General features: G+C 45.8%; 1 protein-coding gene across 1 annotated transcript in view; it reads left to right on the top strand.

The window, feature by feature from the left end:
• Positions 1-14,851, top strand: part of OSBPL8 (oxysterol binding protein like 8) — a 943,374-nt gene that overhangs the window by 320,798 nt on the left and 607,725 nt on the right. Inside the window, exon 4 of the mRNA XM_069229570.1 lies at positions 2,980-3,016. Within this exon, the coding sequence (XP_069085671.1) occupies positions 2,980-3,016 (37 nt within the window). The remainder of the gene's footprint in view (positions 1-2,979; positions 3,017-14,851) is intronic.

The raw sequence follows: 14,851 nt of genomic DNA on the forward strand, positions 1-14,851 counted from the left end.
ACAGTGTCTCTCTGGGTGTGCAGTCTAAGACTGTCTCTGTGAGTGTGAGAATGGATGTGACGGTGGCCATCTTGCTGTGAGAGTGCATTTGAGACTCTCTGTACGGGATGTCGTTACTGGGTGTTACTGTGTTCGTGGGTGTGAGAAAAAGCATAATAACATCTCTGTGGGTGTCAAGTGTGTTGCTGAGTGTGAGACTACGTGTTACAATGTTTCACTGGGTGTGACACTGAGTGTGAGAGTCTCTTTCTTGATTGAAATAGTGTGTGACAGTGTGTACCTGGATGTGAAAATAGGTGTAAGAGTGCCTCTCTCACCATGAGACTGTCTGGTTGGGTGAGAGAGTGAGTGTCAGTGTGTGTCTGAGTGTGAGACTGTGTGTGACCATGCCTGACTGGTGTGTGAGAGTAAGTGTGAGAGTCTCTGTATTGGGGTGAAAGGGAGTGTGACAGTGTGTGCCTCAATCTGAGAGTGGGTTTGAGAGTATCTCTCTCTAAATCAGAATGTGAGAGTGCCAGCGTGGGTGTGACAGTGTCTGTGAGGGTGGATGTGGTAGTGTCTATCTGGGTGTGAGAGTGGTTGTTAGGGTGTTTTTCTGGGTGTTTGAATAGGTGTATGAATTTAGATATATATATATTTTTTTATATGTTTCGCGGAATCCCTGGATCCACCCAGGGATTTACACTGGAGGCAGCACTGAGCCCCGCAGATTTCTGAAACCGTAAAAAAAAAAAATGTTTTGAGGCACTTGAAGACCATTTTCTACTTATTTACCACAAGTATATAACATAGAGGGGGTCAGGGAACCTCTACCTTAACCCATGCTCTACATTCGGCCAAGATTTCAGCCCCGGGGACCGTTTCTTGATTAAATAAAATGGCAGCCGCAACATTCCTGTGAGGTTGCAGCCAGCCAGTCTAATCCTCCCTGTGATGCGTGAATCCGCGAATCGATCTGCGAAAATCCATGGTGCTAGATATCTATATTTTATTAAATTGCTCCAGAACTACTGAACGGATTTACACAAAGCCAAAAAAGTGTTCTGCGGAACGTAATCTAGCTTTGTGCCAAATTTGTTGTAATTCCATTCAGTGGTTCGGGCTGCAGGCGTACCTAAAGAAATGAAAATCCCCATAGACACAGAATGGAGAAAAAGTGTTTTGGGACCCCCCCCACTTTATTTCAGCATCCGTTTCACGGATCACCATGAAACTTTCAAGACATCAGCAGAACTGACTAAAGTACAAGTTTTGAAATTTTCATGAAAATTCATCAAGCAGTGCCAAACGTTTTGGCAAAACAAAAAATTTTCTGTCTATGGAAAAAATGATCTTAACTATAACTACATAGTGGTGACTGCCACTAGGTAATATATATTATATATATATATATATATATTCTACTTGACGGAGTCGTAATTCTTGAGTCGCGCTACAAATGCTTAATACACATTTCAGTGGGTTTATTTATTTGTAGTACCTTTTTAAGACCCGTAGATGTTAAAAAGATTTATTCTGTTGCTTGACGTGTGCAGCTTGCAACATGTATGATTTTTATTCATATATCATACTGTATAACTGGCATCTATTTTTATGCTGTTGATTATCTCTCACATAGTACCAAATGGTTCCTTTGTTCTGACCAGGTGGTTAAACACACAGTACACCAAAATGGTTGTTATTTCAAAATAATTTATCAGTTCGATTCTGCTCAATCTTATGATACAATGTATTTCTTATTCTCTATAAACGATTTGGTGCAACACCTACTCCTAGTTGATCCGGGATACATCAAATCAGTGGGACCATAACATGCGGGTTCCAGTGCTCCATAAATCCCTGTAAATTTGTTGCGCCCTAACAAAAAGGATTAATATACCCTGTTGGACCCAATGCCTGTTCCTACAAATCTAATGCTCATTTCTACAAATCTCCCTAAAATTTGATAAATCGTTATATGTGCCGTATTCTTAAAAACTCTGGAAAGCCCCAGGCTAATGAACAGTTACGTTTCTGTGCAACATGATAAAACCATTTTCTAAAACCTTGCTTCTCATCCAACAAGTCCTATAAAGGATAAACCGCAACCAACTATCCTTCAACCATGTATTCTAATGTGTTCCTAGGATCCTCATGCAAATGAATGCACTTTAAGACCTCATCAGAGGTTCCAGTTCTATATTTGTGATGTACACAGAGTAGAGGTTTGCTGCGTCTTTTACCTTGATTCAAGAACCCCACTTCCATCACAAGGTACCAGTATGTTCCACTAAACTAAAGGACAGTCTTAAGACATTCAAAAGACGGCTTGATATTTGCATGCTCCTCAGTATTAAGAGCCTGTTTGGCACTGCTCCCTGAAAGCCTGGCTTTGCAAAGTCCATTGTGACAGCACATCCTCGGCTTAGTACTATGTTGGTACTCCGCCAGGTCTGTAGTGACCTGCTCCTATCCTCACTACGGGCCCGAAGTACAGTTGTGATGCAAATACATAGGAGTAAAGTATGGAGTGTGATGGGAGGTATGGAAGGAGCCTCGAGCCACTTACTTGGGAGGAGTGGCAAGTCTCTCGGAAATTGGAACATGGTCTTTGCTCTTAAAGCTCTTTGACGTGAGCAAGGGATTCATTGGTGAGTGAATGTACCTTTTCCAAACAATCACAAAATTAGTTGTGTATTTACAAGATCTAGTTTCGTTCTCAGCAACCCTTTGTACAATTTATTTGGCCATATTATTGCTTACAGCCTCATCTATAAAAAAAAACAAAAAAAAATTCTTATGTTTCAAAACGCTAATCTTTCAGATACCTACTTGAGAATAATGATAATGCATGCGGTACTTGCTAGGACAAACTTAACTCATTGTCTTTTCTTTATTCCCTTTGCTCCCAATGTTTGCTGCTGTTGCTTCTGCCGTGTGCCACTGCCTGGCATGGACTTTTCTACTGTGGTTTAACCTTCCATTACACTGAAAATACAGCATCATGGTGAGATCAAAGACTCCCACACGCTAGCACGTAAGTGGTGACCTTTTGTGCCATTTTCTGTGGATTTTGAAGTAAAGTGATTTAAGAGTTACGGTTCAGTGGAAAATTAAACATTTACATTTTCAAGAGATGTTTGTGAAGTCTATGGGTAGCCAGAAATAAAAGGCAGGCACTCGAGATAATTATGTAGGACTGAAAATAGCTGGTTTGGATTAAAATGTCTTATTTTGTGGCTTTGTGAATTACATAGATAAAGCACGATTTTATTTTCATTTTTAGATGCCATGGCAGGGTGATTTCAGATGTGAAATTAAAGTTTGTAAATAGATGTTTTTCTAAAGAACATGATCCCAAATGTTTAATTTTTATTGCTGCTACTGAACTCTTCTTAAGGAGCTCAATATGTTTTTTAAGCTGTTTTCAGTTATCTTACTTTACAACGGTTTCAGACTGTAAGGATCAAATGCAACGCCATTTGTTGTTTATGCATGGAAGGGGCTGCACTTTAGCGTACTAAAATAAACAAGCGAGCACATACTTCGGAGACCAGGAAAGAACGAGTTATCCCTTCTTTATTTTTTGTCTCAGGATGATCAGGCCTTACACTACACCATTCCCGTCTTTCATGGCTCAGTTCTTTTTATTTAAGTTAGTAAGAGTTTTTAACACTTACAACTGCCTGCTTCCTGCTGGTCGGTAGGGGAAACAAATGAAATGCAAAAATACCAAGCCACAACCCGCCCCAATCTCTCCCCAATCTCTCCCCCACAACCACCCGGCCACTCTCAAAGCTACTTTAGTTAACCCCCTTGATAAAAAAAAAATAAGTTTGAGGCTTGTGTGGCTGTAGATACACATGTTCTGCATACTCCTGCTGTCTAGTGTTGGGTCCAGACGTGTGCAGGTTGTTTTTGTTTAAACTTCTTTCTGGTAACAAACTAGAATGACTCCTTCTTGGTGATACTGCACATATGGGCATTGACTCCATTGCTAGATTTTTTTCTCTCCACTTGAGGGTTCAGATGTGTGAGCGGGCACTCCGGTTCGGGACCGTCACCGGATCTCTCTTACGGTTCCCAGTTTACTTCACGTCTGTATTGTTATTGATCGCTTATATCCAACCTGCGTGTTGGGGTACAACCAACCATCCAGTCTGCAAGACTCCGTCGCAGCCTGCAGAGGGCCTCACCTTTTCAGTCAGTCTCCAGCAGGATGTACATAAAATGCCCTCCTGGTAATGAAACAGACGCTGTTTGTTTCTGCCTGCCTTGTCATGCGAACATGTGTCTTTTGGCAGACCTCGGGGAGACAGATTACGAAGCATGTTGCGCATTCCACTCGAAGAAGATGCTCAAAGGCCATCGAGCATGCAAGCTCAAAATGTAGCAGAAAACTGCTGAAGACTCTCCTAACCTCTTTGGGCATCTGGATGTTTGTGAGGAACAGCATCAACAGGCTTCGGTTGCTGAAGAAGAGTTTTTTTCCTGTTGAGGCCAGTTGGGAATCTGACCCAGAGTTCAAGCTTGAAATCACTGACATCACTCTGGAGACTTGCACAGTGCCCACTGTACCCTCTGCCCCTCAGCCTTGACTTGAACATTACAAAAGGCAAACGCCTCCAGATCGAGGCCTTCAGACCACCACTGCTTGTAGGCCATGGTTGGCACCGAGAGACAAGTTCGGACCCCCACCCTCCGGCTTGATGCCGAAACAACCAAAGCCAAAAACTTTGCCGGCAATAACCTCGAGTCCTACACAACCATCAGTGCGAGCCAATCAATGTCATCCACGGCCTGGGCGCCAAGTGGGTCTTTTGCACTGAAACTTTGAAGAAGTCCATTGAGGCATCAGTGGAGCCTATTCTCCATACATTTTAGGCAAAATTGGACTCTAGGCAGCAAAAAATACAGATCCAGCCCGAAACAGGATGGATCCTAGCCAAGCCTCCACCTACATTGCCACAGTCTTCCAAAAGATAATTATCTTTTCAAGAGGCTTTGGATACCCCAGCTCCACCAAAGCTCAAGAAGATGAACAAAGCCACCAGACTTTGCCTGTTCCACCACCCTCACCACCTCCACTGCCACCTCCGCTTCCACCACCAGACTTGCAATCTTCATCACAGTCTGGTGCAGATCCCTTGGACACTTTCCTCAGGGATCCCATGGAGATGGTAACTGTCTCCCTGATGCTAGGGTTGACTCTTTTCATATACCACCAGACACTGGCCCCCTGGGATTCTTACGATGTTGATCCTCTAGGGGATACAGACCCACACGCCTTGATGATTCCACCACATACCAGGAGCTCATAGCTATGGCAGCCACATTTCATGGCGTACTGCTTCATAGGGAACCTCTGGAATAGGATTTCCAATTTGAAACTCTATCATAAACACACAGGGGTACCCAGTACCTGCCCATGCTTAAAAGGATGTAACGCCATAAAGAAGACCTCTTCAAAGACCCATTTAGGGCTTGTAAAATCACTCCTGAGGTTTATTAAAAATGATAAACCCTCTCCCTCAGGCCCTGTTGTAGGAAAGTAGCATCTTTCTAGCATAGTTATCCCCACGTTTTGCTTGGTGTCAGTGTGTTTAGACTGTAGTACACTGGAACCCTTGTAACCACGACCCCGGTGTCTGTGCTCTCTCCTCTAAATTTAGTTATATGGTAACCTTCACACCCCACAGTTGGCATACTGGTGCACCCATGTAAGTCCCTAGTATATAGTACTTAGGTACTCAGGGCAGTGGAACATCAGGGGTCTCCCATGGGCTGCACCATGTATTCTGCCACCTAAGGAAGCCCATGAATACCTTGTCTCCAGGCTTGCCATTGCAGCCTCCTTGAAATGGTGCATGCACCTTTCACTTTAGATATAAGGCATGCCTTATTTTGCGGTCACTGCTCTTGGACACTAAGTCACCCCTATGGTAGGCCCTTCAGCCCAAGGGTAGGGTGCATGGTCCCAAGTATGTGGTCACCCCTGCATGAGCAGAGGTGCTCTTACAAAACCCCAGACTCCATTCCCTGAGCTTTGTAAGTGTGGGTAAGCAATTTTAAGGTACGTAGTGGACACTGATCAACACAAGTAGTCCAACTACATAATGACTTCACCGAACATGGGCATGTTTTGTATCAAATATGTTGGGCTCATGCAACTACACCGATTCCAGTGTTAGTTGCATGATGCCTTGTACTCTTGGGGTTCTTTAGAGGATCCCAGAGATCTGCCTGTACAGCCTTGCAGATTCTGCATGCCAGCCTTCGCTGCTCCCGACCCCAGACACTGTTCTCCCTTCCTGTTCATGAGCCTAACTCTAGCATGGGAAGGCAGTAGAAAGGATTTCCTGTAGGGAAGATGTGTGACCACATCTCCCTTTGCAATGGGTGTCTCTGGGCTGGGGTGGCCTCCCAGAGCCACCAGATTGCTTTGAAGGGCACCGCCATGCATAAATCGGTTTACACCAGTGCAGGAACCCCCGGTTCCCGATCTGGTGCAAAACCACACAGAGGACAAGGGAGTGACCACCCCCTTGTCCAGCACCTCCCCTAGGGAGGTCCACAGAGCTTTGCCAGGTGGCCATTTGATTCTGCCGTCTTGGAAAAAAGATGTCTAGAGGCTCCTGGGAGCATCTGACTGGTAAGGCCAGGTGGGTGACGTCCCTGACCCCCTCTGATAGGTGGGTCACCGCAGACAGTTTCCAGTTCCCCTGAGGGTGGGTCCCTAGCTTTGTCAAGCAGGACTCTACAAGGAACTCTCTGCAAGACTCTTCTGCAAACCTGGCCTTGGAACCGCTGATGGTCTGCCTTGAGAACTGAAACAAGACCGTATCCAGTTGGGAGTGCTCCCACTACAACATTGTTTCTCCAGCTCCTGCAAGAATACTGCAATATCCGTGGCTGTGCATTCTCCAGGGTCACAAGGACTCTGTTTGCACAAGAAAGCAGGAATGAATCTCTCTCACTCTGCAACTCCAAGAACAGCATCCAGCTTGCAACTCCTGCGGCATGGGCTTCCTTCTGTATTGTGCTGCTGAGGCCTCCCTGTGTCTGCTGCCAGTGGGTTCTCATGGGGGCTCAATGATTCCTGCTAGCTCCCCTGCTTGCTGAGCGCCAGCCCTGACTCCCCTCCAAGTGTGGAGTCGGTAAGACCTTGCTAGTCAGTCCTCAAAATCCTGCAAACTTCCCTGCAGCGTTTTCCTGCTTTTGCCAATGCTTGTTGCTGGTTCTGCTGACCAATCAACAATCCGGCGACCCACGTGGGACAGCTTGTGGGCGACTCTAAGGATCTTCTTGCATCACCTGGACTCCGCAGCTGGACTTCTTCTTTCACCAACCTGCAGGAACTTCTCTGCAAGAAGGGTGAGCATTGCTGACCTGAACCGCCAGGACATCTTCGAGTGGTCTGGATACTGTCCCCTTCTTTTTCAGGTTCTTCTTGTCCAGAATCTGCCCTTGGGTCCACCGTTCTGGTCAACAGGTCACGACAGCAGCTGGATAAGCAAGGCTCCCTTTGACTTCCAATGAAGGTTTCTGATGTCACTTTACCCTTATGCACCTGGGCTCCCTGGTGTAGGTGCTCCTCTTTCCTGGGTATCCACGAGTGGAGGCACTAGTGAACCTTCCTTGTACTAACTGGTTTCCTTGGTATTGTAAGTGCTTTACACTTCTTCTTGATGGGCCTGAGCTGCTCTCCACAGCTACCCCTAGAGAGCTTCGGTTATCTAGGCACTAAAACACTATCAATAAGTGTTGTCTGCACTCGGTATCGGGTGCCACACCATAGGTGTACATCATAAACTGAGCCAACCTCCTACACCTGTGTGTACATATATGTAAATATATGTATATATATATCTCACAGGCCAGGTACCTTACTTGTAGTCGCAGGACAAGGGCTTGTTCTCAGGTGTCTGGCGATACCCTGCCGCCTAACAAAGAAAACAAGTGGATTGACGCTGCAGGGAAAAGGGTTGTAGCCCAATCTGCAAACCAATGGCGCATCGCCAATTCTGTGGATCTGTTAGCCAGGTAAGACTGTGCCCACTGGGATGAGATGGAAGAACTCCTCCAACATCTCCCAGATGACCATACGAAAATTGGACAGGAACATGTCACAGAGGGCAAGCTTATCTCTAATAAATCTCTATGCTATGCCCTTAATTCTGCAAACACTGCAGCCAGGAGTATTAATACTAGCATTGTGCTCGGATGACGCGCATGGCTGCGTTTTTCAGGCTTCAAGCCTGACGTGCAGCAGAATATTTTAAATGTTCCTTTTGATGAAGAGCATCTTTTCTGTCCCCAAGAGAACAAGGCCCTAGAAAAAAGAAAAAAGTATGCTGAAACTGCAAAGTCCATGGGAGCCCTACTAACTTCTACACCTAACGGTTCCTTTCGCAGTTCCAGCTATTGGAGAGGTTCTAAGACCACCACTTCAGAAGCATCCACTTCATACCATTGTGGTCAGAGCCAATACTCCCCCACCATAGCCTACTACAGAGGCTTCTATAGAAGAAATAATACAAAGGGCAGAGGCCAAAGTGCTTCCCCACGGGGTAGCACCACTAACACCAAGCAATGACTTCCTTCACTTTCCCCTGATAATACCACACCTGTCGGGGATATATTCATAATTTTTTTGCCCACCTGGCACACAATAACATAAGACGAGTGGGTGTTAGATAGTATTCAACATGGTTATTGTATAGAGCTCATTACCATCCCTCCCAACATTCCACCTCGCACTCATCGGCTCTCACTAGATCATCAAATGTTACTCAAACAGGAAGTCCGGGCTCTCTTCCTCAAAGGAGCAATAGAACCCGTACCTCTCCAATACCAAGGTTGAGGTGTTTACTCTCTATGCTCCCTTGTACCCAAAAAGGACGATTCTCTATGGCCAGTCCTAGATCTAAGACCTCTGAACCAATGCATTCTGCCAGACCATTTTCACATGGTCACTTTGCAAGACGTCATTCCACTTCTTCAACAGGGTGACTTTCTGACTATACTAAATCTAAAAGACGCATATTTTCACATGCCAATGCACCCAGCTCGTTGTAAATATCTCAGTTTTGTGGTGGGCGGGGAAACACTAGCAGTTCAAAGTCCTTCCATTCGGGGTCACAACTCCACCGCGTGTATTTGCCAAGTGTCTGGCAGTGGTAGCGGCCCGTCTACGCAGACAAAAAATACATGTTTCCCTATCTGAACGACTGGCTTATCAAAGCCATATTCCGTTAACAGTCCACTCAGATGACATTAGACGTGCCTCACATTCAATGTTCCCAAATCCCACCTACAACCCCTACAGATACAACCATATCTAGGGCCACTTTAAACACACAAATTGGGCTAGCATACCTAAATTCTGTAAGAGTTCACAATTTTCATACATTATTTCCTCAATAATGGTGCAGACAGTCATGCTTCGCTTAGGGATAATGGCCTTCTGTATCACTATAGTACCCCATGGCAGACTGCATATGCGACCGTCACAGGATTGTCTAGCTCGTCAGTGGTCTCTGTCACAGGGTCAATTTCAAGATCTAGTGTTGATAGATTGCCAAACTAATCACTCTTTGCAGTGGTGGAATACCAACAACATGTTGAAGGGGCAGCCTTTTTGGACCTTGTTCCCCACATAACTCTCACAACAGGCACCTCACTCAAGGGATGGGGGCACATCTGAACGATGTCACCATACAGGGTATATGGGACTTTAATCACCGAGGTCACCATATCATCTTTCTCAAGCTTCAAGCTGTTCCCCTAGCCTTGAGTGCCTTCCATCTTCACCTCATTCACATGGTTGTCCTACTCTAGGTATGCGTGACAGCCTGCAGCCACTATCCAAGGGCAATGCACTATGAATGGGTTGGTCAGGGATATTTGCTTGCACTTTTCCTCCTCTCCCTCTCCTTCTATTTCTGGTTCTGAAGCTCAGACAGACGCCTCTCACGATCCTAGTAGCTCACAATTTGGCTAGTCAACACTGTTTCACAACACTATTAAACCTCTCTGTAGTTCCTCATAAGAAGCTCCCCAACAGGCTGGACCTTCCCATAGTTTGGTTACCATAATTTGCCACCAGAATGTATGGACATTTTTAAAGAAGCCCTTAGACCTACAACTAGAGCTTGCTATGCAGCAAAACGGAAACGTTTTTTCTGCTACTGTCATACAAAACACATTGACCCATTCAAAGCTAGTGTAGAAAATATTGTTTGTTGGTTACTTCATTTACAAAAGGCTGGGTTAGAGTTCACATCCATAAGATTACATCTTGCTGCAGTGGCTGCCAATCTACAAAATAGGCAACATCTTTCTTTATTCAAAATACCAGTCATTAAAGTGTTCATCGGGGCCCAAAAGAGTTATTCCACCATGGGTTCCACCTGCTCCTTCATGGAATCTCAATGTTCTTCTCACACGACTTGTGGGCTGAAGCCCTAGACTTATGCCTCCTTCAGTTCCTTTCTTGAAATGTGGAATTTCTAGTCTCTATCGCTTCAGTTAGGCGTGTTAGTGAGCTCCAAGCTTTAACCTTAAAAGAACCTTTCTTCCTATTACACAGAGACGGAGTGGTTCTTCACACCATCCCTAAGTTTCTCCCTAAAATGGTTTCTCATTTTCACCTCAAACAATCAATTAATTTACCAGTTGTTTCCCACAACCAGATTATATTGCGGAAAGAGCTCTTCATACACTAGATGTGAAAAAATAGATGTGGCTGTTGCGGGGTACGTCGAGGATGAGGCGGGCCGAGGCGTTTTGAATGCGTTGCAGGCGATTTTGGAGTTTGGCTGTGGTCCCAGCGTAGAGGGTGTTGCCGTAGTCCAGGCGGCTCGTGACGAGGGCGTGGGTCACGGTTTTTCTAGTGTCGGCGGGGATCCAGCGGAAGATCTTGCGGAGCATGCGGAGGGTGAGGAAGCAGGCGGAGGACACGGCGTTGACTTGCTTGGTCATGGTGAGAAGAGGGTCCAAGATGAAGCTGAGGTTGCGGGCGTGGTCTGCGGGGGCCAGTGCGGTGCCGAGGGCCGTGGGCCACCAGGAGTCGTCCCAGGCGGACGGGGTGTTGCCGAGGATGAGGACCCGTTTTTTCAGAGTTCAGCTTTAGGCGGCTGAGCCTCATCCAATCTGCGACGTCCTTCATACCCTCTTGTAGGTTGGTCTTGGCGCTGGCGGGGTCCTTAGTGAGGGAGAGTATAAGTTGGGTGTCGGCGTAGGAGGTGATGATGATGTTGTGCTTGCGTACGATGTTGGCGAGGGGGCTCATGTAGACATTGAAGAGTGTCGGGCTGAGTGATGAGCCTTGGGGTACGCCGCAGATGATCTCGGTGGATACTGAGCGAAACGGAGGGAGGTAAACTCTTTGGGAACGGTTTGAGAGGAAGGAGGCGATCCAGTCCAGGGGCTGGCCTTGGATCCCGGTGGAGCGGAGGCGGGTGATTAGGGTGCGGTGACAGACGGTGTCGAAGGCAGCCGAAAGGTCGAGGAGAATGAGGGCGACTGTTTCACTGTTGTCCATCAGGGTTCTGATGTCGTCTGTGACTGAGATGAGGGCGGTTTCCGTGCTGTGGTTGGTTCGGAATCCAGTTTGTGAAGGGTCGAGCAGGTTGTTGTTTTCCAGGAAGGTGGTCAGCTGTTTGTTGACGGTCTTCTCTATTACCTTGGCTGGGAAAGGCAGGAGAGAGATGGGGCGGAAGTTTTTCAGGTCGCTCGGGTCAGCCGTAGGTTTCTTTAGTAGGGCGTTGACTTCGGCGTGTTTCCAGCATTCGGGGAAGGTAGCAGAAGAAAAAGAAGAGTTGATGACGGCCTGGAGGTGCGGGGCGATGATGTTGTCTGCTTTGTTAAAGATGAAGTGAGGGCAGGGGTCCGAAGGGGCGCCGGAGTGGATAGAGTTCATGGTGGATTTGGTTTCTTCAGTGTTGATGTGGGTCCAGTTGTTGAGGGTGATGGTCGGGGGTGCGGGTTCGGTGGTGTTTGGTTGGGTCTGGTGTCCGAAGCTGTCGTGGAGGTCGCTGATCTTGCGGTGGAAGAAGGTGGCGAGGGATTCGCACAAATCCTGTGAGGGCGTGACGGTGTTGGCGTTTGGGTTGGAGAACTCCTTGACGATGCTGAAGAGTTCTCTGCTGTTGTGGCTGTTTTTGTCCAGTTTGTCGATGAAAAAGTTCCTTTAGCATGCCAACAGCCAAAGTAGTTCAGGCAGTGCTATGTGTTCTATTACAAACAACTGCAACACCCACTGGTTAGCCATTGCTTTTGAGGAGGGCTGCTTTACAGTCTATGCAGAGCATGTGTACCTACATCAACACATACCTCGAACGGAATATGTTACTTGCCCTGTAGGCATCTGTTTGTGGCATGTAGTGCTGTAGATTCACATGTGCCTACCCTCCTCCCTGGACACATGTGGCTGTTGCAGTTTTCCCACTTTATTGCACATGAAAATCTCATTACTTAACTTTACTCTACACTTCATTCTCAACCACCTGCTGGAAAACAGTCTAACAATGGAGTTGATGCCCATGGGCATTATCACCGAGAAGGGGGGGAGCCACTATACCTCATGACTCCAAAGACTTTCTTTGAAGAAAAACAACCTGCACACATCTGGACCCAACATGCAATAGCAGGAGTATGCAGAGAATGTGAATCTACAGCACTGCTTGCCACAAACAGATGCTTACAGGGTAACATATTCCTACACGCAACTCAGACTTTCAGGTCCCTTTTGCCTGCTCTGAGATATACATTCATGTCTGCATTCCTGCCGCTTTTGGGGATGTCAGCCTCAGCAGTTTAAGATATTTGGGGCATGTCAGTTCAATTAACTTGTTTGCCAAAAGCTTCAGAAAGGTTACCCAGTGCTTCTGGGAGTCCATCCCTCTTTGTTTTCTATTACTGTTAACTTGTTTATGCTCATTGTGTCCCACATTTTGAAACGCTATTGTTTCAAAGCAGTAACTTGCTCGACCCCCACGCTTCCATTATCACCTGCTTGACTGTACTCAGGAAAAATGTTATCAACTTTCCTCATGGAGATTGAATGGGATATGTAAGTTTATATTCTCCCCCTCGTGTTATGTACAAAGGAAGCTGCAGCATCCTTCCTGTCTTTTAGACTGAACCAGAAAGAACTGTAGGCAGTTGGGAGGTGGGGGGACTAGAAAAACGTAGGTTGATTTAAAAAAAAAAAAAAAAAAAAAACATCTCCACAAAGCATGAGATGGACATAGACAACCGTAACTTCTAGAGTCATGTGTATACAGTGCTGCCAAGGCTCACTTCTACGAGGATGTCACTTCACATACTTGAAGCATGCCGTCTTTTTGACTGGTTGATTCTGGCTAACAGTGTGCAGTGTTTTCAACTGATGGATGGAAGATCACAAGGGCAACAGGTTGCCAGCTTTCAGGCTATGTTTAACTTGGTTGCTCTATCTACCAGGATTTGTGAATGGCTGTCTTTGCTAAGGCACTCACCTGTTCACAGATTTATGATCTCCAAAAGTGACCCTTTGATTGGGCATAAGTTTCCAAACAAAGGTAATCTAATTGTATTTTGTTTCTCAAGCTTGTCCCAAGGTGTCAGTAGAAAGCTTTTCTTTGAACCCTGGTTGGTTATTTTTTGAGGCTCGTAAACTGAAAGATTTTCATTTTCTCCTCCCTAGAATTTTAAATTGTTATTGTCATGCTTCAGGAGGCAAATTATACTAAACACTCTCAACTCCCTCGTTGATTCACTATCTGGCTTTCCTTTCTAAATCGCTAACTGTACCCTGACAAGTTTGTTCATTTGTTGAGCTCAAAAATAGCCTGAAGAACTTTCAAGGCATTCAGAGGGCTTAGACGAAAGAGCCACAGTTAGCCAAGGTGCTTTGCATACTGCCTCTCATTTTTATTGCCGTCTAGACAGGTATAAGGCCCTCTCATCTGGCATGTAGTTTCCTACTAGATGACAATGACAATTACCGTAGAGTAAGCATGACAGTTGCACTTCTCATCTGTGCAAGTATAATCTTGTTACCTGTCCTGCGAAGACCTTACAGTATCATGGTGGGATGTGTCAAGAGTGGCCCAAGTGCAGTTCTTTCTCACGGACAAAGCCAAAAGATACGTTTTTTTAAGCTCCCTATCTTTTTCTGTTCATCTAACTATTTCTTAATTAGAGAGAGCACTTTATTCAGCACCCCTTCTCCTAATCACATAGGGCCTGATTACGACCTTGGCGGAGGGGATTACTCTGTCCCAAATGTGACTGATATCCCGCCCGCCGTATTACAAGTTCCATTATGTCCTATGGAACTTGTAATACGGCGGGCGGGATATCCGTCACATTTGGGACGGATTAATCCCCTCCGCCAAGGTCATAATCAGGGCCTTAGTCTCTGTGCTACTTTCGCAGTAAGACACCCAGACTCATGATTTTCTCTGGCATCTTTAGGCACCATCCTCTTTATTGGACCTAGAATTAGCCATGACCGTTTGATTTTAATAAAGTTAAATGTGTAACATACTTACACAGGATTTCAGCCAGCCATCTTCATCCATTCGTCTGCTATTGCCCTTCACGTTTTTCTTACTACTGCAGCATGCAGTGGGGCAGCAGTCTTCAGTAGTTTGCTAACCTCAGTGAGAGAGACCGCATTCTGTCCTTTCACACGGAGCATATCCACGCACAAAACAGTTCCATTAAGTGCAGGGGCTATTGTGGCAGTGCGTACTTTTTGACACCCAAAAAATGTATTGCTTTTAGTCATTTTTTTTCCTTATTGGTGAGGGCCTGACAGTTTCCCCCATCAATAAAGTTTTACAAAAAAAATCCCAAAACGAGCATTGACAAAGCCAAAGAA

Source organism: Pleurodeles waltl, chromosome 4_1 (genome assembly GCF_031143425.1).
Source record: "Pleurodeles waltl isolate 20211129_DDA chromosome 4_1, aPleWal1.hap1.20221129, whole genome shotgun sequence".
Classification (NCBI taxonomy): Eukaryota; Metazoa; Chordata; class Amphibia; order Caudata; family Salamandridae; genus Pleurodeles; species Pleurodeles waltl.